We start from the raw sequence: 27,507 nt of genomic DNA, 5'->3' as shown, positions 1-27,507 counted from the left end.
AACCCTCTCTCGGCCATTCCAGCCCAATTGGATGGGTCCAATCGATTGTACTGGGCTTGTTATTGTCTGCGAAGTTCATCCCAATCGATTTGCAGCATTGAATCTCCCTGATTAGCTCAAACTATTTGCTTCCAAAATCAACAGCGTGAAACCAAGTTTTCCCGCCTTTTTTCAGATTTGAATTATGAAGATGACCTCCCCCTTATCCAGTTCGAGAGTCCCTTTAGTACATGCCCTGAAATGGGTGCCCCTTATCTAACTTAGGGGTGCCTTTAGCAATTCTTCTGGGATGTTTTCCGCACTTTTTCGGGGTTCCTCCGGAGTATTCCTGGGGTACTTCCGGTACAATTCTGGGGCGCTTCCGGCACGTTATCAACGGAGGTCCAAATGCCGCATTTTTAGCCAATTTCGCCACAAAGCCTTATTCTTCCAAAAACACCTACAAATAAATAAAATAACCAAATAAGTACGATATCGAGCACTAACAATATATACAAATGAGCTATATTAGACACATAAATGCGTCTATCACTACACCAGTAACAAAGACAAAAGAGGAAGTCTGTTGTTACGAAGGATTAGTTTGCTAGAAAGGCAAACTTCGTGTATTTATAGACAAGGAAGTTTGGACACCAAGGAATTTCCAAAACCGAAAATATTATCAAGAAATTCATTAAAGCCAAACTTCGGTTTTCATAATTCCTGGAAATGCTCTGTCCAAAAATAATGATTGAAGTCTCTCGGAAAATATAATTAGTAAATGCACATTACTAATTCTGGAATTTCCCTACAAAATGAAATTAATAACCTTAATTAAAAGATTCTGAACAATTATAGAAATAAACATTCTCAACACGTGTTCAAAGTTTGTTGACATCTTTACTTTGTAAGTTCTCTTTCACACTTACAACCTTGAAACCGATTTGCCACACTTCCAAACAAGTTTAGAATTGGTTCATCTGATTTTCAAGAACTATGTGATTGATCACAACCATGGGTTTACGGTTCTACCAAAACAAGTTTTGGTTCTACCTCCATGTGAGTACTACGCATAGTCACACTAGCTTCCCAAAAGATTTGGTTGACTAGGTAATAGGATCGGTTCCCCACATATATATGGTATCTAACTTATATGTGTTGCACATGTTCACAGGATTGGTTCCCCTTTCTGCTGTAAACCTTGCTGCACCCCATACAAGGATCGATTCCCCTTGATGTACTGCACCCCTTACAAGGATCGGTTCCCCCTTTCCCATACTATGATCGGTTCCCCTTTCCCTTACAAGGATCGGTTCCCTTTCCCCAAGGAAGACATAATTCGATCGTACCAAGGTGATTACTAAAGATTGGTTTTACCAATAAAAGTTATACCAATACAAAAGTCAGGCCTTTGTGAATAGTTCTACCAAAAACACAACAAGTTGTGAGCGGTTCCACTTTACCACACATATTGGTTGTTCATAAGATATGCAATGAATAACAAAACCAATAACACCTGGCAATTTCCTTTTCGGTTCAAAAAACAAGTTTATGAATTTACTTCCTTAGAACACATGTAAACATTGTTCCCTAGGATGAAATCCTCACCTCGTACCCATACATAATCACAATAGCATTCAAATGATTATGGAGATGTCTTATCTACAAAGTTTAATGGCTAAGCAATAAACCTCGTATTGTATTCCTTAATACCATGTCTATCTAGAGTTCAAATATGCTTCGCAGTTATGTTTTCAATATGCACGACTTGAAAGATACGTCAGGGAATGAAACAGTTCAAGTCAAATATCACTAACCTCAAGTGGAAGGATGATTGTTGTCGTTGTAGCTCCTTTCTTCTTCAAATCTTCAAGTCTTCGCAATACTTGTAATGTCTCATATCCTAATACTTTCAAGCTAACCTATACGAAGTTTAACTCTAGTACATAATCAAGCGACTCTTAACATGAGTTTTGATTCACTAAAATATGACAACCAAACTTGACATACCAACGCTTGGTGGGTTCAACCGAGCCATGCTCTAACACCTACCATCAACCAAGCTATTATGGACTCTACCTTGTCCATAAAAACACATCTTTTCTCGTGGAAATCAATGAAGGATTGTCGGCCTCCAACTCCAACATCTTCCCCCGATGCAACTTTGATCTGAAGACCATTGCTCATGCTTTGCTCCATTGTTTTGCTTTTTCAGATTCATGGCATGTCAATACAAATGTAACAAATGAATCTTTGGGTAGTGTATACCCACGTGTAATAGCTCTTTAAGTAATTTAATATAATATGCATTCTTCAAAAAAAATCATAACTTTATATAGATCTCGGTCAATGCTCGACGTATACCAAAGAAAGCCTTAATGGTTATGGGGAGTGTTGGAGGCAAGGACCGATTTATTTTCCCATTATTTATTTGTTATTTTTACATGATAAATGTACCAACCCAGCGATGTTAATATTTTAAGGTGTTATACTTACTTCCATGTTTGTGAAGCTTATTTCCACAATAACACCAATGGTCATCATGTTGTCGTTGTTCAGATGAATAAACGTTCATGCCGCATGAAACTATCCATGAGTTTGGAGATGTTTAAGCTCAGAGGATGTTAAAGATAATCCTTAAGAGTATAGTGTTATACAATCATATTTCTGGAAACTGTGTTTGGTATTATGCTGAAAGACTACTTCTTCAATTGCCGAGAAGAAGGGTGATATCTATTAACCCCTATCCAAGTGGAGAGATTTCTCAAGATGACTGGGTTAACAAGTTAAAAATTTGATCCCAAGAGTGATTACAGTGATTACCTTTATTGAATTTGCACTATTTACAAAGCCAATATTACTCTACAACCGCAAAACTTGGGTCGGGTAGATTTCCATGCTTTTGGTAGGATGTCACTTGCTAACGATTATCTTCCTTCCCAACCTCCATCAGATATGGGCGATGTATTTTCATATCCTAGTGATCAATCGGGTTCATCGTCGATTGTGGTACCATGGTATCGAACAGACTTATCCATATTAGGGTAGATTCTACACTGGAGCGGTATCAGAACCGGTTAAATGATTATCGTAATCTACTAGACAGTTTTAAGAGATTCCACTTGAGTGAGATACAAAAAATGAGAGAAGCCATTATGTTTGACATAAGTACTCCGCGATATTCCATGTAAGGTGGTACATGTCCAAGTCATGGTGGTGCAGGCCCAATTCAGGGTCGTCTAGGTACAAGTCCTGGTGTACGTTCAAGTCTCATGGTGGAAGCTAGCGAAGTTTGGGAAGTCGTGAAAACAAACAAAATGTGAGTCGTCTGTATCTGACTGAAATCACCTCAGCCATCTAGGTCTGCCTCAATATGTTTGACTCAAAATTATGTAATCCGGTAATTTGGTCTCATGAATTTGGGATATTTTGTTACCTGACTCAAACGAGTCCAAATCAGGAGTTAGGTCTGAGTCAGAAGTCGAGTCAAATATAACTAATAATTGAAAACAAACAGTTTGATACCTTATTCTCAACGAGTCAGAATTTGACTCAAATCTTAATTGCGAGTCAGATGCAAACAAACATGGTGTAAGAGTTCAATTTTCTTGCAAAAATGTTAGTGGAATTCTCTTAACCCAGACCTGTTCATGGAACATGTTTAGTCAGATGAACTGGCTGAGTCTGCTCCGGGTAGTAGGTCCATGTCTACTTCCACCCCTAGTTAGTAATTATCTGAATCATTCCCCAATGATTCACGAACGTATCCGAACTGACCGAATCCGAATGATACTTCCGAACTATTTGAACTCCGAACCTAGTTCCCGAATTATATGGACCTCACAAATGATTCGCGAACGTATCCGAACTGATCGAATCTGAATGATATTTCCGAACTAGAACTCCTGTAGGTAACTCTCTGACCAGAGGTCTGTTGATTGGTTTTTGTTTGACTTTGTATATACTTTATATTTAAATACAATTATTCAGTTAAAATTTTCTATAGGTAGTTGTTTAACTAGTGTTGTATATGCTGATTTTTGTTAAAATTCTATAAAATAGTTTTATAATACATTTATGTGATTAAATTATTTACTTCTTGTTAAATAATCACACTAAAATATTTTTTTCCATCTTATAAATCATATACAAATAAAATTAGTCTAGTAATAAGGTCATAATACTTATCAATTTATCATATATGTAAGCCAAATTTTAAGTGCGGAACTCACATTTATAAAACGAATATGCACGTTCCGAACTACTGTATGAATAACGAACCGTTGACCGAATCCGACCTATCTGAATCCGTAAAACTTCTGGTACGTATGGCGTCCCGAACTACTACCCGTTCCCCGAATTGCTAACTAGGCTTCCACCTAAAAATGAAATAAAAACAAGAAGGGCTATCTTAGTCATTTTCCCACACCATTTATAAATATTTTTGTTTAAAAATAAAAATTCATTCCAATGACCTTGTCTCCCTCTAGAATATATATTTATGCACACCAAATATATATATATATATATATATATCCTCGAGTTATTCATCTTTAACCTAAATCCCAAATGAAACACACCTTCTGACCTTCATTCTACACCAACAAACAATCAGAAACCAGAGCCACCACCATTGAAGAAGAAGTAATGGAAGAAGAGATGAGCAGCAGAAACCTCACTTCACCAAACAGGTAATAATTTTTCTGAAATCCTATGAATCAATTTCTGGAAATTTGATAAAGCCCCACATTCATATTCATGTTGATTAATCTTTTTTAAATTTCAAAAATTGATTTTGTGGGTGGGTTTAGAATTGATTTATGAATGGAAGTGTATTTGTAGTTACAGAGGATGGAGAGAGTGAGAGTGAGTGATTAGTTGAAAGGGCAGGACAAATCAAATTTTTTAGGGTTTTGACTTTTGAGAAATACCCATTTTTCTGATAATCAGTGTAATGCATTTGGGTATGAGGATTTAGGGGAATGATTTGAAATTTTATTAGTTATATATGGTTTGTAATTGATTTATTCACCACCTCCACCACCACCAGTTTATTCTCCACACCACCACCACCTCCACCAAATTCACCCCACCACCAGCACCAGTTTATTGTGTTGGAACCCCACCACCACCAAATTCAACTCCACCTCATTCGTCTCCACCATGTGTATTGAATTTGAGTATGAACCTCCACTTCCATGACTAACACCATCAGCAGTTGTTTATTTACCGCCACCTCCATCATCTCCACCTCCATCGCCAGTTCCTTCATCGCCACCATATGTCTATGAGAGCCCACCACCACCTGCCCCATCACCACCAGTTACAGAGGTTTCATATGCCGTCACCACCCATCTATTGTTAAATCTTTTGAGAATTTTCCTCTTACCTGTACATACTCCTATGGAGTGGTGCGGTGGTGGTGGTGTGTTTGTGTGTGTGGAAATGCACCTTCTCCCAACGGAATGAGTACAATGACTTGTGAGGACAGCTTTTATGGGGGAAATCGCCCTATGGCTTCTGCAGGATCTGCCACTGTGTGTGTGTGTGTGTGTGACAATTGAAATATGTAGAACTGATATATGTATATCTGCAGCGGCAAAGCCAGATATAATCCTATGGGAGGAGTGGTGGGTGGATGTGTGGGGTCTGGTGGGGCTAAATTGCGCTATCTCTCTAAGGAATGCGTAAAATGGGGGCAGCTGACATGAGGGCAGATGCCCCATCGCCTATGCTGGCTCTGCCCCTATGTGTATGTGACATTTGAAATAAGCTGAACTGATATTGATTCTCACTGAAATAAGTACTATTTGGTAGTTAAGAATGAATGGTTTGATTGTTAGAGTAAATCAGTTTTACCTTACTTTTATTTCTGGTTAATAATCATGATATCTTAGTGGCTGTTGCTATAACTTTTCCCTTCTTTGTTCTTGGTAAGGTGAGATATAGTGTTGGTTTTATCCTAATGCGTATGTAGAACCAAATACAGGGGAAACATCTGGGCAAGGTCTAAATTGTTCGTTTCTACTAGTAATTTGCACATCTAATTTGCACAACTTGTTAAGTCTGAAAATGTTATTTGCCTTATCATTTTGAAGGAATCGACTTGTTGATCTCATTCCACCTGGCAACCATTATTATAGCATTGTTGACTGCTGAGATTGACATTGGATTATGTGTAGATGGTAATCGAGATTACTTGCTGCAAATTTTTGTGTGTGGTTAATGGGGTATGTTTTCCTATTGTACACTGCAGGATGGTTGTTTCAATACCTTCTCTGAAGATTAAGGAAAATATGCATTTCCAAGCCACGGTTACATGCTTGTCACAAATGAAAACCATCAAAGTTATCGAGGAGAAATTAAATGCTAGCCAAATGGAGAAGTTTAGAGACACATGTTTCGGGCATCTAATGTGCATGCCCAAACTCAAATTCTGTGGAAATGTTGTGCATAGTCTACTGTTAAGAGAGTTAGGCGGTCCTTGCATCAACGACGAGGCCATGCAGTTTTTGGTAGGAGGACATGTGATCCAATTCTCCGCACAGGATTTTTCACTAGTAACAGGTCTTTCTTTGAAAACAAGGCCAAACATAGAGAAAGACCCACTCTTTTTGTCTCATAGGCTTCGGCATAAGTATTTTTCCGGTTCCAAGTCTATTAGCATGTATACATTGGAAGAAACTTTTATAAATTGTGAACACGAAGATGATACTATAAAATTAGCATTAGTTTACCTTTTAGAATTTTTCTTGTTGGGTAAAGATAAAAAAACGTACATAGATTTGAGATTCCTCCAAATAGTTGATGACTTAGATGAATTCAACATGTACCCTTGGGGTCTAGTTTCATATGAACGGACTTTTTCTTCCTTGGCTATTGCACTGAGGAGGCGAGCAGAGAAGTTCAAAGAAAAGCAACGAACAAATCCTAATCACTGGCATGAGACTTACTCCTTGAGGGGATTCCCCTTTGCTTTCCAGGTATGAACTGTAAGTTTGTTATCTTTATCTGTTGTAGAAACCGTGTTAAAACAAAATGTGAAAACTTGTTTTTCGATTTTCAGGTTTGGGCCTATGAAAATATTCCCAAACTTGGGGAAGCATTTGCCAAGAGGATCGATCCTGTGAATTGTTTTCCTCCTATTCTGCGATGGACGTGTGAGACTGCCCCATCCTATGTTGCCATTCAAACTGAGGTCTTCAACTGCAGCAATGTTGGTATTTAGTCCAATAGTGTTTTCCTACTTTGTAGCGCTGCTTCGAACTCGTAACCGCATCTTAACGTTTATATTTTTATTTATCTGTAGTTGGACATTTTATCACCTGTTCCCATCTCTTACAAGAAACCACAACGTTATTGCAATGTCAAAATGGAGAAGAAGGATGATGATGAATCAGATCCGATGGAAGAGTTGGAGGACAACTCTGATCACCATGACGCATATGCAGAGGATGCATACGAGGAGGAGTACGAGCAGAAGCCATCAAAGAGGGTGAAGCGTAATCAGGATGTGTTCGGTGAGATTAAGGAGCTGCGCGAGGAGCTTAAAGAGGTGAGGCAGCTGTTACGAATGCGTGACATGGAGATCATGGAGTTAAAGGAGCTGGTCACTACACAACAACAAACCCTGTATTCACATATGCTGGAGTCCAGAACCGAGTTTCGGAAGTTGGTAAGAAAAGCCTTTTTCTTTGAACTCTTGAATTGTAAGTACGTTCAGTTTTTTCATTACTTGCTTAACTCATTTTCTGAATGTTATTTGTTCAGAGGGCGGGCAAAAGAGGTGGACGTGGACGAGGATAATCAGGAAACGGCTATGCAGCAGTCAACTTGAACAGCCAGGTAATGCAAACAGATTCTGAAGTCTTCAACAAATTCCAGGATTTGGCAGATGTCCAAAAGAGATACCAGGAACCGGATTGTCTGTAAAAATGAATGTTTGGAGTAAAAAGTGTAAATATTGCAGTTCTGGTTGTCTCTTACTCTGTGTGGTTTAAGCAACTAGTTGTTTCTTTCAGTAACTTTCTTTTCAGTTTCACTACCTTACTGTACATCGAAACAACACAGAGAACATTAGTCCCAATGGGCACAGGAAGAACATAGTTAGGAATCTGTAAACACCAGTTGGTGAAGTAAAACTGCAGAAATAAACCAGGGAAAACTGTCATTCTTTCGATGTCTGAAGGATTGCCGTTGCGACTTGCGATACCTGGAAAATTTGTAGTTACCGAGACTTGAACTCCAGACTTGCTCCAAAATTTACCAAAAGTTCTTCACATTCCCTAGGGTTTATCCCCATCCACCATCTTGAAAATCTAAGATTGAGTTTTTTGTAATCCAAACAATATCATCATTGAAAATTGCCTTTTTCAATCATTTCAAAACATCAACAAGGGCAAATTTGACTTTTTACAATCTCAATGAGTAAATTGAAGACAAAAGCAAAAGCATATACCCTCTGAGCTAGACTCTCTCACAGTCTCTCACTCCTTCTTCTCAGTTCATCATCTAAAGGCATTTCTCAGTTCACCACCAGTAGAGAAGTAATGGCAACGGCAATGACAACATGGGTTCTGCTAGCTTCACTGTTCTTAGTCACTGTTTCAGCTGACAGTAAAAGTAAGTAGATCCACTTCAACTTCTACTGTTTATTTTCTTCATTTCTTATCCAATCTGAAAATCATACAGTAATTGCAGGCTTAATAGTTCAAGTGGGTTAGTTTCAAATGTTATTCTGATTCAGATATGAGTTTAGTTTCTTAGTTTTTCTTGAAATTTTGTATTTGGGGTTTCTTTTTTCTTGTCAAGTAAAGATTGTTTTCTGATTGAGTTTCTAGAATTCTCAAATGTATGATTTCTTAGGAATGTTAATTCTTCTAGGTTAGGATTCATCTGAGCATTGAGTAACTTCACTATGCTGCGTTTCTGTATCTTGGAGCTGAGAATGAGGGCAGTAAACCAAAACAATTTCATCATTTTCTTGTACATTTAGCGAATAGAATTTGTGGGTTTTCCCTGTAATACTGTATGTCATTTGGCTTGGGAGTAATCAGTTAGGAGATTTGCAAATTGAGACAGGAAACTGCTCTTTTCTTCGCTTTGCATCTTAAGATTTGAAGCTTTAGTGTGGAGAAGTGAATTAGGTGCAGCTATTGGTTGAAGCAACCGATCTCTAGTCTAGATTGCCAACGGAGCATTGAATAAATTCACTATGCTGCATTTCTGTATCTATAAGGAATCACCCATATGTCACCTGTAAGGAAATTTTGTGTCTTGGAGCTGAAAACAAATAAATTTTAGTACTTTGATTAAATAGAGTTTGTGGGTTTTCCCTGTATGACTGTATGTCCTTTGGGGTGGGAGTAATCAGTAAGGAGATTTGCATCGATACAGGAAACTGGCCTTTTCTTCATTTTGCATCCCAACGCTTTTGGGAAACAAATTATGCTTGTAAAGCTTTAGTGTTGAGAAGTGAAATCTCATAGTCCGTTAACTGTGAATTACATGCAGCTATTGGTTAGAGATTGCCAAAATGTTCCCATTTGATTTCGCCGAACAAACTGTTCAGATAGAGCTTATGGTGTAAACTGTAAACTAATGAGCTGCTCAATGCTCCTGGTCATTGATTTCGCTTCTGTCCACGTTCCTGTCATTTTCTTAGAGATTTTTCTATTGTTCTGTACATTTGTTTTCTTGATTTTGATTTTTTTTTGTTCGGGTCTTTCTTATAAGCTTCATACTCTAATAACTGGAGTTTGAATTGCAGATAACACTGCAAATGAGCTTGTGTCCGTACTCAACAGCAACAGAACTGGGCACAAAGCATCACTTCTTGCAGACAATCAAGGACTAGCCTGCATTGCTTTGCAATACATAAAAGCATATCAAGGAAAATGCGATGACGTAGATAACAAAAAGCCTCTTGACTCAGACATTGCTGATACATTTGCTCCCAGCTGTGGCGTCCAAGCTTCAACCTTGACACCAATAACCGGGCGGCTAATAGGTTGTCAATCTAAATACATCTCTGCACCTGAAGCGTTTTCTACCCTTCTGGTTCCAAGCAGCAAGGGGCTGGATATATTGTACAATAAAAACCATACTGAAGTAGGGGCAGCAGTTAAAGGTACCGATGGTGGGTCACCGTATTTTTGGTGCGTGCTTTTCAGTAATGGAAAATCGAATAGCAGTTTCGTCGTAGATGGAGGTGAGATCAAAGCGCAAGGACCTGGATGTTTCAGTGGAACAAGCGATGATTGCAGTAGTGCTAATGGATCTTACAGGGTTCTTTGGTTACAGACAATTGGAAGTTTGATTGCTGTTGTTTATGCATTAGGTTTCTGAACACTTTCTGCGCGCATTTTGTTTAGAAGTAGTTTTGATCGATATCAGAGATGTGCTTAAACTTGTTTTCTGGATTTGTTTTTGTATTTGTAGTGTTAAAGCAATATGAATGTTTCACAAGCCTCTCAATGAATTCACATTTTTTTGCAATAAAGCTGTTAAGCATAGCTGACCGGAGGCGTCTGAATCTGACTCATTACTTCTGAATCTAACTTATTACATCTGACTCAAAATTTTGTCAAAAACTTTTGAATCTAGTCCGATATGTGTGAGTCAGGTATAAAATTGTAAAATTGTACCCGAGTCAGAATACTATCTAGCCAAATATATGAACCGAGTCAGACATCAAAAAAAAAAAAAAAACCTAGTCTACCCCTGACTCGATGTGAGTCAGATATTAGACAGTTTGTTTTTAATTTTGAGTCTTCTTTTTGAATATCATGAAATCTGATAACAAACATTAGAATGATCCAAATAAAAAAAGATAGAAACTGATCACTAAATTTAGCAACTCCAAAACAAATTTTGACACAAAGGAAGAAAAAAAAAACAGATTGAGTCATGCTCCAGGCACCAGCCTTGCAACAGAAAAGAAAAGAAAAAAAATACAGGAAACTTTCAAAGAAGAATCCAAGGAAAAACCTTCTCAGTCCGACGTCTTTTCCCTCTGCCCAAATTTTCATCGCTTCCATTCTTTCCATTCCATTTAAGTCTCTGGAGCTCTCTCTCTTTTCTCTCTTCAGCCTCAGGGTTGCTTCTACAAATTGGAAGTACTGTTGGCATTGGCTTTAGCACAAACGGCAGGTACAGCTTGCCTATATCATATTCATATGCATTACCCAAGCAGAGCTCTTCAACGCTTCTAGTCTGGACATTGAATCCCCAAACCTGTTGCGGCCAACCGAGCAAAACAACATTAAAGCCTAAAACTCTGATTCTTGCAAATCCACTTAGCTGAGAAGGAAGTTCTATATAGGCAGGGCCTAATAAAATATTCTTGTGCGTTATTTCCCAGTTGACCTCGTTGAGCACCCAAACACTCAGAGTCAGTTCCTCGCCTGTAACTTGATTCTACCGTAACAGAGCCAGGCTTCTGATTCCCCAAGAATACTTTCGAAGTTTTTCCCATCATCATCTGGCAAATCAATCAAACTACATCGGTGGCCATCACTTCCGTTGTTCTTAATGAAATCGTAAACTAACATTCTACCCAACCTGTCAATCCAAAACAAAACACCATTAAGGATAACAGAATTAGCATACCCAAATCAGAAGAAAACATATGAACATTAAATTTCTTTGAAGGGACGTTAAATCTAGGGATACGTACAACCCAATAGCAACAACTTGTGAATGATGATGAGTACTCAGAGAATACACCATTAAAATCAAGATTACTAGGTGGGGATCTAGGTGGTGAAGGAAGTGAAACCCATTTCTGAGTGAGTGGATTGCAGACATGATACCTGCCTTTCTGATGTTCTGAATGTTTGGAATAACAAAGTAGAAAACCATTACTAGAACCTAAGGCGTAAAGTTTAGCTCCTTGGGATGGTTTCTTATTTATAAGACACTTAAGCGAGAACAAATGTTCATTACTAGTCATAAACTCTGAATGTAATTCAGGATAAGCATATCTAAATTTCAATGGGTCGTCAATAAAACCTTGATAAGTAATTGAATGATATTGTATCCATGGAAGAGACTTATTATTGGTTCTGAACCATTTGATAATGAGGTCTGAGAAATTAGATAACCATACCTTTGAAAGACATTTCAACTTATAGATCGACTTCAGAGGAAGATAAGTAAAGATCTCGAGCAATATATCATCTGTTAGTGATGATGAACAAAGCATAGAAGTCGAAGAATGAGAGGAAGCCATAATTTTAGATGGTAAGAAAAGAAACCGTAGATCAGAAAAATCCACCAATTAAAACAATACAAGTAGGGAGCAAAACACTACACCTGTGGCTCTTCCATGTCCAATGGTACCTGCATCCACCAAAAGCTATCATCATCATATGATCAACACAGATGTATCACAAATTTTATTTGGTTTTAAGCTAATAAAATCCTGACGGGTGAATAGATTTTCATATTAACCAATGTTTAAGAAAATTCAATTATCCCTGTCATTAAATCCGCCCCAATCAAAACTCTGTAACCTAGACACTTGCAATCTCTACCATGAAGCATTAGTACATTGCCTCACTCCTACACAATTCCAGTGTGGACTCTTCGTAGTGCTCTACTTACACTGTTTCATCCCTCAAGATAATGAGTTCTTTCTACTTCGCAAGAAATTCAGCAAATAGAAATGTAAACACAGCACAAAAGAAGCCAAATCCAAAGGCTTGTTATGAAAAGAAAGCCAAACTGATGGAGCTAAGCGAAACCAAACAACTTATAAGATTTAAAATTAAGGTTTTCTCAATCAACCAAAACAGGTTGGTGAACATGGCGCTGATCTCACGGCTAAAAACATATACTGGAGGAAGTTTCGCGCTTGTTCAACTTTTGTTCATGAGTTTATTAATGAAAAAGTTCTATACAAATATGGCATATATTCTAAATAACAACTTCAGTAAATGGTAGCACGACTCTGTGTCCCCAAAATATTGACTGAATAACCCTCATTAGCAGTCAATCCCAGTGTGACAGTAAAAACCCACAACATATAGATAGAAATGTTATGTAAGCCTAAGAAGTAAGAAGTAAAATCATTGATACAGATCAAAAAGAAGATAATATTAACGAAAACAAACCAAAAATCCTACACACTAATTTGTTTTTAACTTGCTTTTCCACGCTTCTCCGGCCTGTTCTGTATAGAATTGAAACACACCTAAGCGAGGTATTTTCAAACAACAAAATCATAACTTGTTCCAACATGATTGAACTTGTGCATTTTCACTACATGCACATAATTAAGAAATTCTAATCGACATTTAGTCGAACATTTCCATGGCATAATTTATGCCTCCAACAGTCACATACAATTCAACCCAAATTTTGAAACATTAGACTCAATCCCTGAAGTAAACACTATTACATGCCTCCAACAGTTTTCGTATTTCAGAATTATCCCCAAAACAATTCCCAAATCAAAATCATCACCACAAATTTCATCGATTTCAAAGATGTTGATTTGGACTTGGGATTCATGGTCTTCAATCGTGTAAGTAATATTCTCATTTTCAGTGGTCGATATTCATCAAAACTATCAGATAGATCAAATTAAAACTATCTAATCTAGATTTGATGTTCGTCAATACAATACTCACTACATCCAAATTATCACTAAATATTGAAATTGGAGTAATCATTGAATAACAAAACCATTGATAAACATAAGTAAATCCCTAAAACTGACAGAACCCTAGAATTAGAGAAAATAGCAGGAAAAGAATTTGATATGGGAAATGTACATACCTATTCAAATAAGAGTAAAGTTCGATTCCATTGGAGACTCTTTCGAAGATTCAGTTTGGGTTTTTTCAGAGAGTTGAGTGAGTAAAAGGAAAATTCTGAAAGAGAGAAAAATAGACGTGTTTGTTAATTGTTAAGTATCTGGGGGCTGTTTAGGCTAGTTAGATGGGACGGCAGATTTTAGAGATGGATATAATCCAACGTCTAACAGTAAAAGTACAAAAATACGTGCAGGAAACACTAGGATGCGGACACGTCATGAAATTGGTTATTTTATTTTATTTTTTTTCTTTCAGATTTCTTTCATATTCTAACAACACCGATGGAGCTGATAGAGGCCACCCAGGTATGGCGGGAGCAGGTTTCATTTGCAGGGACTCGAATGCACAAACGATAATGGCTCTTGCTCAACCGCTAGGATTAACCTCAGCGCTCACAGCATAAACTTGGGCAACAGTATTAGCAACCAGAACTGCGACGGAAAGAGGATGGCCTAAAGTGTTATTTGAGGCAGATTCTGAAAGTCTCATACACTTCATTAAAACTCCAGAAGAAGCCCCTTGGTATATTTCAGAAATGGTGACAGAAATTAAGTACCGGATGCGCCAAATTCCATGTTATGTTATTCAGCACAATTACGGAGAAGGAAACCAAGCAGCAGATGGTCTAGCGAACTATGCGGCGGACGATAGCCAAGCTGGAAACTACTCAAGCTCAATATGGGACCAGACGAACCCGGCTTTTCTTAATCATATTCTATTAGGCGATTCTAGGGGAATCACATTCCCTCGTGTAATAACAGTTTAGTTGCTTTTTATTATATGCATGCTTCAAAAAAAAAAACAGTAAAGCAGACTGGGTTGTAGTTACACCAAACATTCTCAAAAAATTAGGATGCGTACACGTTATGAAATTGGTAAAAAAAAATTGTTTTTCTTCTTTCAGATTTCCGTTGTTCGCATTAAAGCGGACTGGGTTGTAGCGACGCAGACGTAGACACCAAAAATTCTCAAAAAACTAGGATGTGGACACGGTATGAAATTTGCAGTATTTCCAAATAAAATGCATATATTATGGATGCAATTTAATTTCTCAACAATGTTGGTGAATTCAACTAAAAGACTATATCGTTATAGAGGCGCCAAAGAATGAAACAAATATGGATGAAAACTGGAGACAAAAACACAAAACAATTTCATCTTACGGTCCAACAAGGAAGAAGGAAAAACCAAATTTATTGCGTCCAAAATGGCGACCAAGAATGGTTAATAACTCCTAATGACATTGTTGAGGAGTTGATTTCTTTCTTCCAAAACTTATCTCAAGAAGATGTATGTGACGCCCCAATTACTAAACTTGCTTAGCTAACAGTATTACAACCTAACTGAAGAATCAATTTCATATTGATGATCTTAAGAATCTTAATTGCATAAAGTTAACTAAAACCAAACTTAACCCAACACTCCGATACTAATGAATGAAGAACTCTCAAATGATATTAATATATTAGTATGTTGTTTTACAATAAATGAAGAGTACACATACTAAAAAGATACATGAATGTAACACAATTTCGGTAACGCTCTAAACTATGAACATGGATATCTTCACGTGCATCATTTCTTTTGGTAACTGAAACTGAAGCGGGAACGAGTGAGCACATCATCCCAAAAGGGTGCTCAATGAAAACATATAACTCTCAAGTAATCACTAACATGCTTCACAGTTCTAAAAGAAAATAACGTGAAAGAAACAAGAATAAACTAATCATTCAACTATTCATGCATCATGAAGTAAGTCTCACTCTAACCTCGCCAAACTCATTGGAGAAGACGACGCGAGGGCAACCATAATCAATAATAATAACATCGTCCACACAGAGTGCCCATACAAAGCATGATTTAGAATATTACTCTCAAGATCAGAAAGTTAGTCATACAAGTATAGTATGCACACGAGTGATTTCCCCAAAATAAAATAGTATATATAATAATGAAACGGGGAAGAAGCCGCTCTACTAGGTAATATTATAACGGGGAAGAAGCCGCCTACTATATATTATTTATATACTATCAAAACAGGGAAGAAGCCGCCCTACTATTATATTGAAACGGGGAAGAAGTCGCCCTACTAAATAATATTATAACGGGGAAGAAGCCGCCATACTTACCTTAACAAAGAGCCATGGGGAATCACATACACTCCTTGCGAGGAAATCATACAACGCATATTACACGCACATCAAGACACATACAAGCATTTGCATAGATAGTATAACACACAAACGTGCCAAAAGTAATAAAGATTCTTCATGCTCACAATAGAAAGAATGCTCAATGATTACAAGAAGGTTACAGAGTTTCCACCTGGTTTGATGACAACCCTTGCCTACCTTGCGTTATAAACTCCATTAGCTCATCCATCCGTTTAATTGTTGTTAATAAAGACTAACTGTTAATCACACAATCACTCCAAGAGTTTAGCCAAAAGGCTCATACAAAGTTCACAACATAATTTCCTATAATTCTCTAGTTATAAACTAAGTGAACTATCTAATGCTTCTAGGCCCATTTATAGTTTTACATCTCTTTCATTCTCTACCTTTAATACTCTAAGAGTTTACTAACTCAATTGGGTTGCTTATATGGTCCATTAGATATGTCTTAAAAAGATCCACAACTATGTAGAAGGAACCAAAATCTAATTTGGACCGTAAGGGGCTCTAAAATATCAAACTAGGAATACATGGTAACTAAGCCCAAGTCAACCAATCCAGCCCATTAATTTAAGGTCCAATCCATCTGAGTTAACTAACGGTCACTAACAGTCATTCTCAGGTCAGAAGGTCAATTAACGGTCACCGTCAGTCTAAGGGTCAAGGTCTGGTCAAAAGGGTTAACTCTGTCAAGATTCACTGAGTCAACTAAAGAAAAATGAATCATACTGAATAAGCTCAGCTAGACAGACTAAGGGTCCTTCTCACACAACTAGATTTCTAACTCTACAATCTTAACTCAAATTCAACTTCAATCTAATAAAGCATCAATTAAATCATTCAAATTATAACTCAAAATGGATTTCTAAAGATAACACAACCTACGTGCAATTGCAGCTCTAAGAAACATTCTTACTCAATTCATCCCAAAGTTGTTTATCTCTATCATAGCTAATTCCTCACCAAATCGTTCTTAATTCAACTACTCTTTTGTCATCTCACTTCACCTATAATAGCTCATAAATCCCCTAATTCCTACATATAAACTTCAAATCAGACAACACTGTGCATCTACAAAATCGACAAACACTCGTCCATTCTAGATATGGTCAACAATAAACACGGTATCCAAATCACATAACCTGCAATTCCATTCATCATGACAACTCTGCAATGCCACCACTTTCTAACCATCACTTATACATACTACTCCAACTCAAAGAACTTTGACTGTAATTCAACAAACCACCACCAATTACATAATTTCATTACCCATTCATCTCAGAACTAATTCATACATCTAAAACTCAGCAGCAACACAACTCTGCAACTGCAACTCCAGTTCTGCAACAACCAACACACCCCTTATAACAAATCTGCCGAATCATTACCAACTGGAATCTTCATTCCTAATTCTCCAACTCAATTCTAAGCAACATTCTTACTCAAGTCATCTCAAAGTTGTTTAGCTCTATCATAGTGATGTAATTGTAGAAGTGGTAAATAAAGTATCGTTCGCTCGGACTTGATGAGATCTAATTTAAGACTTCAAAATAAAATAAAGAAAATATATTCACAAGGTTATCACATATATCCAGAGGTATTAATACTCATGGTTCCACCATTAATCAAAATCGAGTGATGCATATATTGATTCATAACAATTATAGCTCTTTTATGGACTCTATTTCTTTTGCTAAAAGTAGATTTTGTAAAACATTAATTGTAAATCACAAGAATGGCGCATCAAAAGCTCTAAGTCTAAGCATACGTCATCAAACGAAATCACAAATAATTAGTAAAAATTATAAATCAATTGAGTCAAGTGCAAAAGTCATAAATAATCAAATATAATTACCAAACCATTGTGAAATAAGGCTTCCTCCGTCGTCCCAGTGATGCGGTTTAGCTCCTCATGCTCAAAGCACACCCAAAATAATTATTCATAGCTCAAAAGGTATTTTTATTGAAGAAATAATATAACACAGAGATTTGAACGATGTATTGGCGTCACAAGATTCTCAATTAGTTGCAAACTGAAGATAATAGTTACTAATGGACTGTTACAGGAGTTTAAAATTTAAGACCCTAGGAAACGACTGTCCTGCACAGATTTATGTTCTTCAGCTTCGTTTTCTTCCTGCTGCTGCTGCAACTCCTCCTACAGCTTGAATTTTAGCTCTGCAGCGTACCCCAAACCCTCGACAGACTTCTGTAGTTTGAAAACAATCTATTTAAACACCACATGAAAATATCTTTGAGAATAAATCCTTTCCTATCTTCTCCATTTCTTTCTTGCCAAGAACGGACTTTCCCTTTTATTTCTCTTCTACGCGTCTTCTGTTATCTTGCAAACTCTATCTAAGGACTAAAACAGATCCAACAGAATACGTCGTCTCATTACTGCACGTAACTTCCAAGAATAAGTCAAGCAAAATCCCGTAACTTTCCTCCTCCCCTGTTTTGCCGAGAATAGAATAAATCTTCCTCTTTTAACGATTTCCAAGAATTTACGAATCCTGTTTTCTCGAGACAGCAGCTTTCCAAACAATTTGCCGATAAAATTCCGACCAAATTTCTTTTTGATTCTTGCCCAAAATACCCGTGAGTATATCTCTTTCAGGGGGTTAGTCCACGAGTGAGTTTGGGGGAGTTTAATGTATTTTGAATCTTGGGGATTTTGAGGGAGTGTAAGAGAATGTGGGGAGTTTGAGAGAGTTTGATGTTTTGAGTGTGGGGAGTTTGAGAGACTCTCCAGAAATCTCTACTTTTTTGAGAGATTTGAAGTGAGGAAAAAATACACTATAAACTCCCTAGATATCCCCAGAACTCCCCCAAAAACACCAACTCCCTATCATTCTAATTTTAACGACTAACAGGGAGTTTGAGAGTTTCTTTCAAACTCCCCCACGACTAACAGGGTTTTTTAGGGAGTTCGGGAGACTCTTCTAAACTCTCCCACGACTAACAGAGATTTCGAGAGACTCCTTTGAACTCCCCCACGACTAACAGGAAAAAACCAAACTACACCCAACTCCCCCAACTCCCTTGAGGACTAACACCCTGTTTGTTTCGCTTCAATCCAATAATTGGGCCCTGTTTAATCGAACAAAACACCCATGCTAACCCTGTTTGAACTTAACAGACCCAAACAAACTCCTTCCTGTGAAGAAATTCCGATGAAAACTCCACAAACTCTCGCCTGAAATTTCCGTGAAATGGTCATGCCCCTGTTTGGAGTCATCTTGATGATTCAGCCAAATTCGATCAAAACAAAACCCATTACCAGCCCTGTTATACCAAAAGAAAGACACCCATTTTATTTTAGCCCTTTAGTCTCATTATAGATCGCCCAAATCGCAAACCCTAATCTGCTGCCTTTGAAAACCAATTTTCCCGCCTTTTTCCTGATTTAAATTCTTGAAGATGACTTCCCCTTATCCAGAACAGGGGTGAGGATAGCAGGTGAGGTGTAAATAGCAATTAGGGTACCCCTCATCATTGAAGTACCCCTCAGTAATTGAGATGCCCCTTATCCAAACTGAGAGTCCGAATAGTAAGTATCCTCCATGTTCCTTTATCAACTTTTCGAGCCGATTTCTCCACACATGTTTATTTATCCAAAAACACCTACAAAGACATAAAATACCAAAATAAGCGCAAAATCGAGTACTAACATTACAAAGAATTGAGACTAATATAGAAACATAAATGCGTCTATCACATAGCCAATTCCTCACCAAATCATTCCTAATTCAACAACTCTTTTCTCATCTCACTTCACCTATAACATCTCATAAATCCCCTAATTCCTACATATAAACTTCAAATCATACAACATTGTGCATATAAAAAATCGACAAACACTCGTCCATTCTAGATATGCTCAACAGCAAACACAATATCCAAATCACATAACCTGCGATTCCATTCATCATAACAACTCTGCAATGCCACCACTTTCTAACCATCACTTATACATACTACTCCAACTCAAAGAACTTTGACTGTAATTCAACAAACCACCACCAATTACACAATTTCATCACCCATTCATCTCAGAACTAATAATTCTTACATCTAAAACTCAGCAGCAACACAACTCTGCAACTGCAGCTCCAGTTCTGCAACAACCAACACACCTCTTATAACAAATCTACCAAATCATTACCAACTGTAATCTTCATTCCTAATTCTCCAACTCAATTACAATTACATCTCCACCACCAACACACATCTCTTCCCCTGTAACATCAACATTAACAACACCACAACTAATTCACCTCATCAGTTCATTATGAGACCAAATTAAACCATACACATCAGACCCAACCTAGGAACTTCAATTCTCAAACTCAAATATTCAGAACATAAGGATGATAAATGAATTCTGGAATCTTAAATTGATCTTACCCTTTTCTCATGAGTCTTGAATCAATACCAACAACCTTCATTACCATCTTCAATTCTCACAAAACCCTAATTCTTAAATTGGGGAAGAACATGAAACCTTAATTCTTCGATTACTCTTCTTCTCTGAAATCTAATCTTTGAATTGACACAACAATCATCTTCTTCTATTCATGTTCTCGATACCCATCTTCAATTGGTGTCTCAAATCAAGCCTTCACCTAACAAAAACCCTAATGACGATTCTCTGGAATCCTCTTTTTCTGCTGAACCTAAATCAACACATAACCATCTTCACCACTAAAACACCTGTCTGACTCTTTACCAGCTTAATAACAATCTTAGGATCATGAATTGATTCTCAAATTCATCAACATATGATGAAGAAAAGAAGAAGAAATAAGAAGAAAGAGAAAGAAGAAGAATGAATCAGCCTTATCTGCTCGATGGGTTCTGATAAGGACAAAGGCAAATGATAAAGGCACACATCACTTGGATACGGGCACCCAGGTGGTTTATCTGAGAAATGAGATATCTTCTTCGTCCGGTATCTGAATGACACGTTCGAGTAGTCCATTACGCATAACTTTTCAAGATCCATCTTGTGGTACTAGTTTAGTATCTAGATCGTTGTTTGATTAATTTCTATTAATCAACGTTCATGTTTAACTAATCGAGTTATTATTGACTAAATCGTCTCTTGACTAGTCTAATAGCGTTGACGGGTTTAAGGGTCCTTACAATGTAAATACCCAGTCTCCATCCAATATGCATCCTATTTCTTTCCTTATGGACTCGAATTTAAATAACTTAATTGCAGCAGTACCTACCGGTGAAGACATTTGAAATGTAGTTAAAAAAATTAAATCTCTAAGCTCTCCATGCCTTGACGGATTCCCTGTGTTATTTTACAAGAAATGTTTGTTAATTGTGGGAATAGATGCAACATACATCATTCAACGTATTTTTTACTTCTGGAGAAATTCCTAGGATGGTAAATCATACCCATATTTGTCTCATTCCTAAAGTCAAAAACCCAACTACAGCTGTAGAGTGTAGACATATTGCTTTATGTAACGTTCTCTATAAGCTTGTATCTAAAATTATAGCTATTAGACTCAATACTTTTATGGGTAAATTTATTTCTTGGTCACAGAATGCATTTGTTAAAAGCAGACATATTACAAATAACATTGTCATTGCAAAAGAGTTATTTCACTCTATGTATAAGTCTAAATCAAAACAAGGTTTCTTAATTTGCACTGAAACCAGATGTATCAAAGGCATATGACTGTGTTTCTTGGTCTTTTTTGAACTTAATGCTTCACCAGTTGGGTATTTATGGCCACTCTTACAATCTAATAATGGATTGTGTTACTTTTCCCGGTTTTCCAGTTCTACTGAATGGATCTCCATGTGGAAACTTTAAAAGTAGAAGGGGTCTACGTCATGGATGCCCCCTGTCTCCCTGTTTGTTCAGTATATGCTCTCAAGTTTAATCTCTTCCTATGGAACATTATGAGTGCTTAAATCTATACCGTAGCAAAAAAATTAACAGTCAAGCACCCACCATAAGGTATCTCATGTATGCAGATAATTTGTTTTTTTTTGGGAAGAATTCTGAATTTAATGTTGAGCAATTATAATTTATTCTAGATAGATACTCTGCATTCTCCGGCAGATAATAAACTATTCTAAGTTTTCAATTCACTTCAGTAAGAGTTGTTTTATCAACAATAAATGTATTACAGTTCAGATATTAGGAGTCATGGAAATGCATCTGGATGAAAAATATTTGGGCACTTATCCGTTAAAATCAGAACGCATTATAGACACTTTTGAACCATTGGTTTCTAAGTTTGGTACTAAACTTGCAGGTTGGAGAACTTATTTCGTAAATTCCAAATTATACAATGGAGAACTGTATTCTTCCTAATGGAGCTCTTAATAAAATCTTTCAAATCCAGAGAGCTTTCTGGTGGGGTCATGATGTTACCATAAAGAAGTCGCATTTCATTAAATGGGAAAAGGTAGAAAGATCAAAAGAAGATGAAGGTCCAGGAATTAAAAATATATATGGAATCGGTAAACTTAATATCTTTGATAACTAAGTTGGTTTGAAGGTTTCTAACTAGTCAAGATACATCTTGGGTAAAACTTTATTAAACAAAATATTTACATGATACTTCTTTTTGGGATTATTGGGAAAAACCAGGTCATTATAATACGTGGAAAGATGTAAGGACCCTCAAGCTCGTCAACGTTATTAGACCAGTCAAGTGACGAATTAACCATTAATAACTCGATTAGTTTAACACGAACGTTAATTAATAGAAATTAATCTAACAAAAATATAGATACAAAACTAGTATCGTTAGATAGGTCTCGAAAATTTATGCGAGATGGACATCTCGAACACGTCATTAGGATATCTGACGAAGAAGAAATCATCGGATTAGTGAGAAGGAAAAACTAGTCATTTTGCTTTAAACCACCTGGCTGCCCTTATCCTTTTATTGGGTTCCTTAATCAGTTTCTGGTCGGCCTTATCAACAAACGTGTCGAGAGAAGAATCGTTTTATTTCTTTTCATCTCTTTCTTCTTCATCTTCATCTTCTTCTTTCTTCTTCTCCGTTCTTTCTCTCCTTCCCTCTGTCGATCTCATTCTCAAGGGATTGAGCTTGAATCTCTCGAGAATAATTCATATAAATCTTATAGTCATTGAATAGAAGAAGTAGGTGTTGGTGCTATGGTTGTTTGAGCACGGGAAGAAGAAGATTGAGTTGTTGTTATAATTGATTATATGGTTTCTGAAATTAGGATTTGTGGATTTGATTGATGTTATGAAGACTTAGAAGATGAAATTAGAGTTGCAGGTGAATGATTATAGATGGGTATGATATGAAATAGGGGATACGGTGGAAAAATCATTAGAATCTGAAGTTAGGGTTTTTGAAAAGATGAACTGAATTAGGGTTCTTGAGTTGATTGAGGGATTGTGTGAAATTGAAGATGAAATTGAAGGTTCATAAGTCTAATGGAAGATGGGTTTGTTCTTAATTGATGTTTGATTGAAGTTGCAGGGCTATTGAGGATTATTTAGGGTTTCTTTGTAAATCGTTGGTGGTGGTAGATTGAAATGATCTGCTGAATCGAGTCAGGAGAAAAGAAGGATTTGATTCAATTGTGGAGTGAAACTTTATTGAGGTAATAGTTCTTCTGATTTGATTATTGAAGTTATTTAATCTTTTCAATTGAGTATAAGAAGTAGACATGTGAGTTAAGATATGAGATGAGTATGTAAGGGAGTGCGGTTGTAGTTAGATTGTGTTAAATTACATAGAGCTGAAGTGGAGAACTTGTTGGTGTTGTTCAATTGGTAGTAGTGTGGTGGTTTTACAGCTATTGGAGATTTAGGAAAGGAGACAACATGTGCTGAGTTTAGTAGATCTTTTTGATGCTTGATTGTAGTTGAAGTTTAAATGATCGGGTTAGGCTAGTGGTGTTGATGGTATGAACTAAGAGGTATTGTAGCATATGAATGACATGAATTGGTAGTGGTGACAGCGTTGTAGTTCATGGAGTTTGCAGTGTAACTGAAGTGGTGTATGAATTGTTATAGGTGCGAGGAGAATGAAATTGGCAGGGTAATGAAGTTGGGGTATTGCAGCTGAACCTAGAACAAGGTTTGTTGTGCAGTTAATGTGAGTAGTGGATAATCTGTGTATTATAATTGAAGTAAAAATTAGAGACTGGTAGAGATGGAATTAGAACTGGTTTGGATATGTGTGTTTGTGGTTTAATGAGTTGTTTGACAGTTCAATTGAGGAAGTGAATTGAATTTTAGATAAAGCCGAGTTAATCGTGTTTATGAAAAGAAGATGAATCTGAGATGTGTTGTAATGCAGTGTTATTTGAATTGAGTAGAGAATGGATATGTATGAGTTCTGTAGATGACCTGCAGCTGGTGGATTGAACTATAAGGTTTCTGATCCAGTAAAAGAAGATTATGTGATTGAGGTTTTGGGATTAGGGTTAGATGAATGTGTGGAGTTGAATCTCTCTTGTAGGATCTTAGAGCTGCAATTGCAGGTAATCTGAGCTTATTTTTGTGGATAAATTTTAAAGTTTGTATGAATTAAATGTATGTTTGAAATGAAAGATGAAGTTGTAGGATTTATAGGTGAAGTGTAACTGCATTTGATTTATGCCTGTTAGTCATCCCAGTCAGTTTAGCTGACTCACCTGAATCAGTCTTAGTGACTGAGTTGACCCAGTCTTGACTCGTTTGACCAGAATAATTATACCTTGACTTCTTTGACTTATGACTTTGACCAGTAGATCAGACTTGACCAAGATAACCTGACCTTGACTTGGACTTGACCTTTACCTGACGTTTACTGTTAGTTGACCATGTTAGACCTGACGTTGACTGTTAATTGACCAGATGAACCAGGCCTTAGCTTAATGGGCATATTTAGTGAATTTGGGTTTATAGCCAGTTTTCCTAATGAACAGGTATTGAACCACTTATGGTCCGAATTAGATTTCGGTTCCTTCTACAAAGTTGTAGATATTCCATAAGACGTACTTAATGGACTATAGAACCAATCTAATTGAATTAGTAAATCTTAGTTATGTTAAAGGTAGAGAATGAGATACCATAAATGGGCTTAGAACCATAGAATAGATGATTCTTCTATGAGCCATTTTGACTAGATTCTTAGAGTTCTTGTGTGATTAACAGTTTGTCTTATTAACAACGATCGATTCAAATGATGAACTAGTGGATCATGGATCTCGAGGTAGGCGTGGCTTGTCATCAAAAGAGGTGGGAATTTACATTTAACTCTCTTGAAACCATTGTTGTTTCTTTTACAAAGATTTATGTTTATAAACTCATGCATCGTATATTTGTGCATTCCATGCATTGTTAAGTTTGTATTATGAGTGTTTTGTTGATTCTTTGTAATCTTTCCATGGTTTGGAAATGACTTGTAAGGTTTGAATGTCAATATGAATTTTTATGGGAAATAAGAATTTCCACCTGTGGTATATATGATACACTCCTTTACTTTTATACCTAGAGCTTTTATGATATATTGTTCAGCAGTTTGCGAGTTCAGAATTGTCGACATCCATATATACGATTAGGTGAGGATTTGCGAGTTCAGAACTGCATAACCATATTATACATTGTTTAAGAAGGAGTTTGTCCATATACATGTTTGTTTATTACAGTGACTTGGTCACTTTTTAATGTTTGGGAAAACATGTACTGTTTTCTATGTCTTGCCATGATTTCTTGAAAGTTAAATGTTATATTCCTACTGGGCACCCCTTTTAGGGATGATGTGCTCACCCATTCCCACTTTCAGTTTCAGAGACAGATCAGAGTTGCGCAGCGAAAGCTTCTAAATGTGTGGAGTGGAATCTCTCTTGTAGGAGCTTAGAGCTGCAATTACAGTTAATCTGAGCTTATTGTTGTGAATAAGTTTTAAAGTTTGTATGAATTAAATGTATGTTTGAAATGAAAGATGAAGTTATAGGAATTATAGTTGAAGTGTAACTGCATTTGATTTATGACTGTTAATCATCCCAGTCAGTTTAGCTGACTCACCTGAATCAGTCTTAGTGACTGAGTTAACCCAGTCTTGACTCGTTTGACCAGAATAGTTAAACCTTGACTTCTTTGACTTCGACCTTGACCAGTAGATCAGACTTGACCAAGATAACCTGACCTTGACTTGGAATTGACCTTTAACTGACGTTTACTATTAGTTGACCATGTTAGATCTGACGTTGACTGTTAGTTGACCAGATGAACCAGGCCTTAGCTTAATGTGCATGTTTAGTGAATTTGGGCTTATAGCCAGTTTTCCTAATGAATAGGTATTGAACCACTCATGATCCGAATTAGATTTTGGTTCCTTCTACAAAGTTGTAGATATTCATAAGACGTACTTAATGGACTATACAACCAATCTAATTGAATTAGTAAATCTTAGTTATGTTAAAGGTAGAGAATGAGATACCATAAATGGGCTTATAACTATAGAGTAGACTTGTATGATTCTTGAATGAGCCATTTTGGATAGATTCTTTGAGTTCTTATGTGATTAACAGTTAGTCTTATTAACAACGATCGATTCAAAGCATGAACCAGTGGATCATGGATCTCGAGGTAGGCGTGGCTTGTCATCAAAAGAGGTGGGAATTTACATTTAACTCTTTTGAAACCATTGTTGTTTCTTTTACAAAGATTTATGTTTATAAACTCATGCATCGTATATTTGTGCATTCCATGCATTATTCAGTTTGTATTATGAGTGTTCTGTTAATTCTTTGTAATCTTTCCATGGTTTTAAAAGGACTTGTAAGGTTTGAACGTCAATATGAATTTTTATGGGAAATAAGAATTTCCACCCGTGGTATATATGATACGCTCCTTCACTTTTATACCTAGAGCTTTTATGATATATTGGTCGGCAGTTTGCGATTTCGGAATTGTCGACATCCATATATACAATTAGGTGTGGATTTTCGAGTTCGGAATTACACAACCATATTATATATTTTTTTAAGTTAGGAGTTTGTCTATATACATGTTTGTTTATTGCAGTGACTTGGTCCCTTTTTGATGTTTGGGAAAACATGTACTGTTTTCCATGTCTTGCCATGATTTCTTGAAGGTTAAATGTTATATTCCTACTGGGAACCCCTTTTAGGGATGATATGCTCACCCATTCCCACTTTCATTTTCAGAGACATATCAGAGTTGTGCAGCAAAAGCTTCAAGGGTTGATTTCGTTAGTTGGTTAACTTCTGCTATATTTATTATGTTGCATGTTCTATTTGTAAACCAAATGACTATTGTATAAGTATCATTTGAGAGGATTTCTTGTGTGTATATATATATATATATATATATATATATATATATATTTCAGAGCGGGGATAGTTTCTGGGTTAAGTTTCGTAGAAGATTTTTTAATTAAATGTTTTAGTAAATGTTTTTAGATCCTTAGTGCCTCTTTATTTAGTTAATCTCTTGGATTAGTCAGCTTCTAGCTTTGGGAGCGCTACAAAAGACATGCTTTTTGTCATAGATTTGCTGAGAACTA

The 27,507-nt window shown here is 36.7% G+C and overlaps 2 protein-coding genes and 1 long non-coding RNA gene across 4 annotated transcripts; 2 read left to right on the top strand and 1 right to left on the bottom strand.

Moving 5' to 3' along the window:
• Window positions 1-4,525: 4,525 nt before the first annotated feature.
• Window positions 4,526-8,002, top strand: LOC113327751. 2 transcript variants are annotated; one of them, XM_026574880.1, is made up of 5 exons: window positions 4,526-4,670; window positions 6,236-6,962; window positions 7,046-7,177; window positions 7,289-7,654; window positions 7,750-8,002. In XM_026574880.1, the coding sequence occupies exons 1-5, from the start codon at window positions 4,627-4,629 to the stop codon at window positions 7,783-7,785; spliced, it is 1,305 nt and encodes a 434-aa protein (XP_026430665.1). In that variant the 5' UTR covers window positions 4,526-4,626; the 3' UTR covers window positions 7,786-8,002. The 2 variants fall into 2 exon arrangements, with proteins under 2 accessions (XP_026430665.1, XP_026430664.1); XM_026574879.1 differs by having other exon boundaries at window positions 7,046-7,195.
• Window positions 8,003-8,436: 434 nt separating this feature from the next.
• LOC113327764 lies at window positions 8,437-10,457 on the top strand. The gene is made up of 2 exons (XM_026574897.1): window positions 8,437-8,601; window positions 9,749-10,457. The coding sequence occupies exons 1-2, from the start codon at window positions 8,529-8,531 to the stop codon at window positions 10,324-10,326; spliced, it is 651 nt and encodes a 216-aa protein (XP_026430682.1). The 5' UTR covers window positions 8,437-8,528; the 3' UTR covers window positions 10,327-10,457.
• A 347-nt stretch (window positions 10,458-10,804) lies between these two features.
• LOC113327809 lies at window positions 10,805-13,898 on the bottom strand. Its single transcript, XR_003349226.1, has 4 exons — window positions 13,762-13,898; window positions 12,295-12,321; window positions 12,089-12,159; window positions 10,805-11,541 (listed from the first exon to the last, which is right to left on the bottom strand). It is a non-coding gene; the product is annotated as an uncharacterized LOC113327809 (long non-coding RNA).
• Window positions 13,899-27,507: the final 13,609 nt, after the last annotated feature.

This window comes from Papaver somniferum, unplaced genomic scaffold (assembly GCF_003573695.1).
Source record: "Papaver somniferum cultivar HN1 unplaced genomic scaffold, ASM357369v1 unplaced-scaffold_107, whole genome shotgun sequence".
NCBI lineage: Eukaryota > Viridiplantae > Streptophyta > Magnoliopsida > Ranunculales > Papaveraceae > Papaver > Papaver somniferum.
Note: the sequence above shows the minus strand (reverse complement) of the source record. Positions and strands in the feature narration are given on the sequence as shown.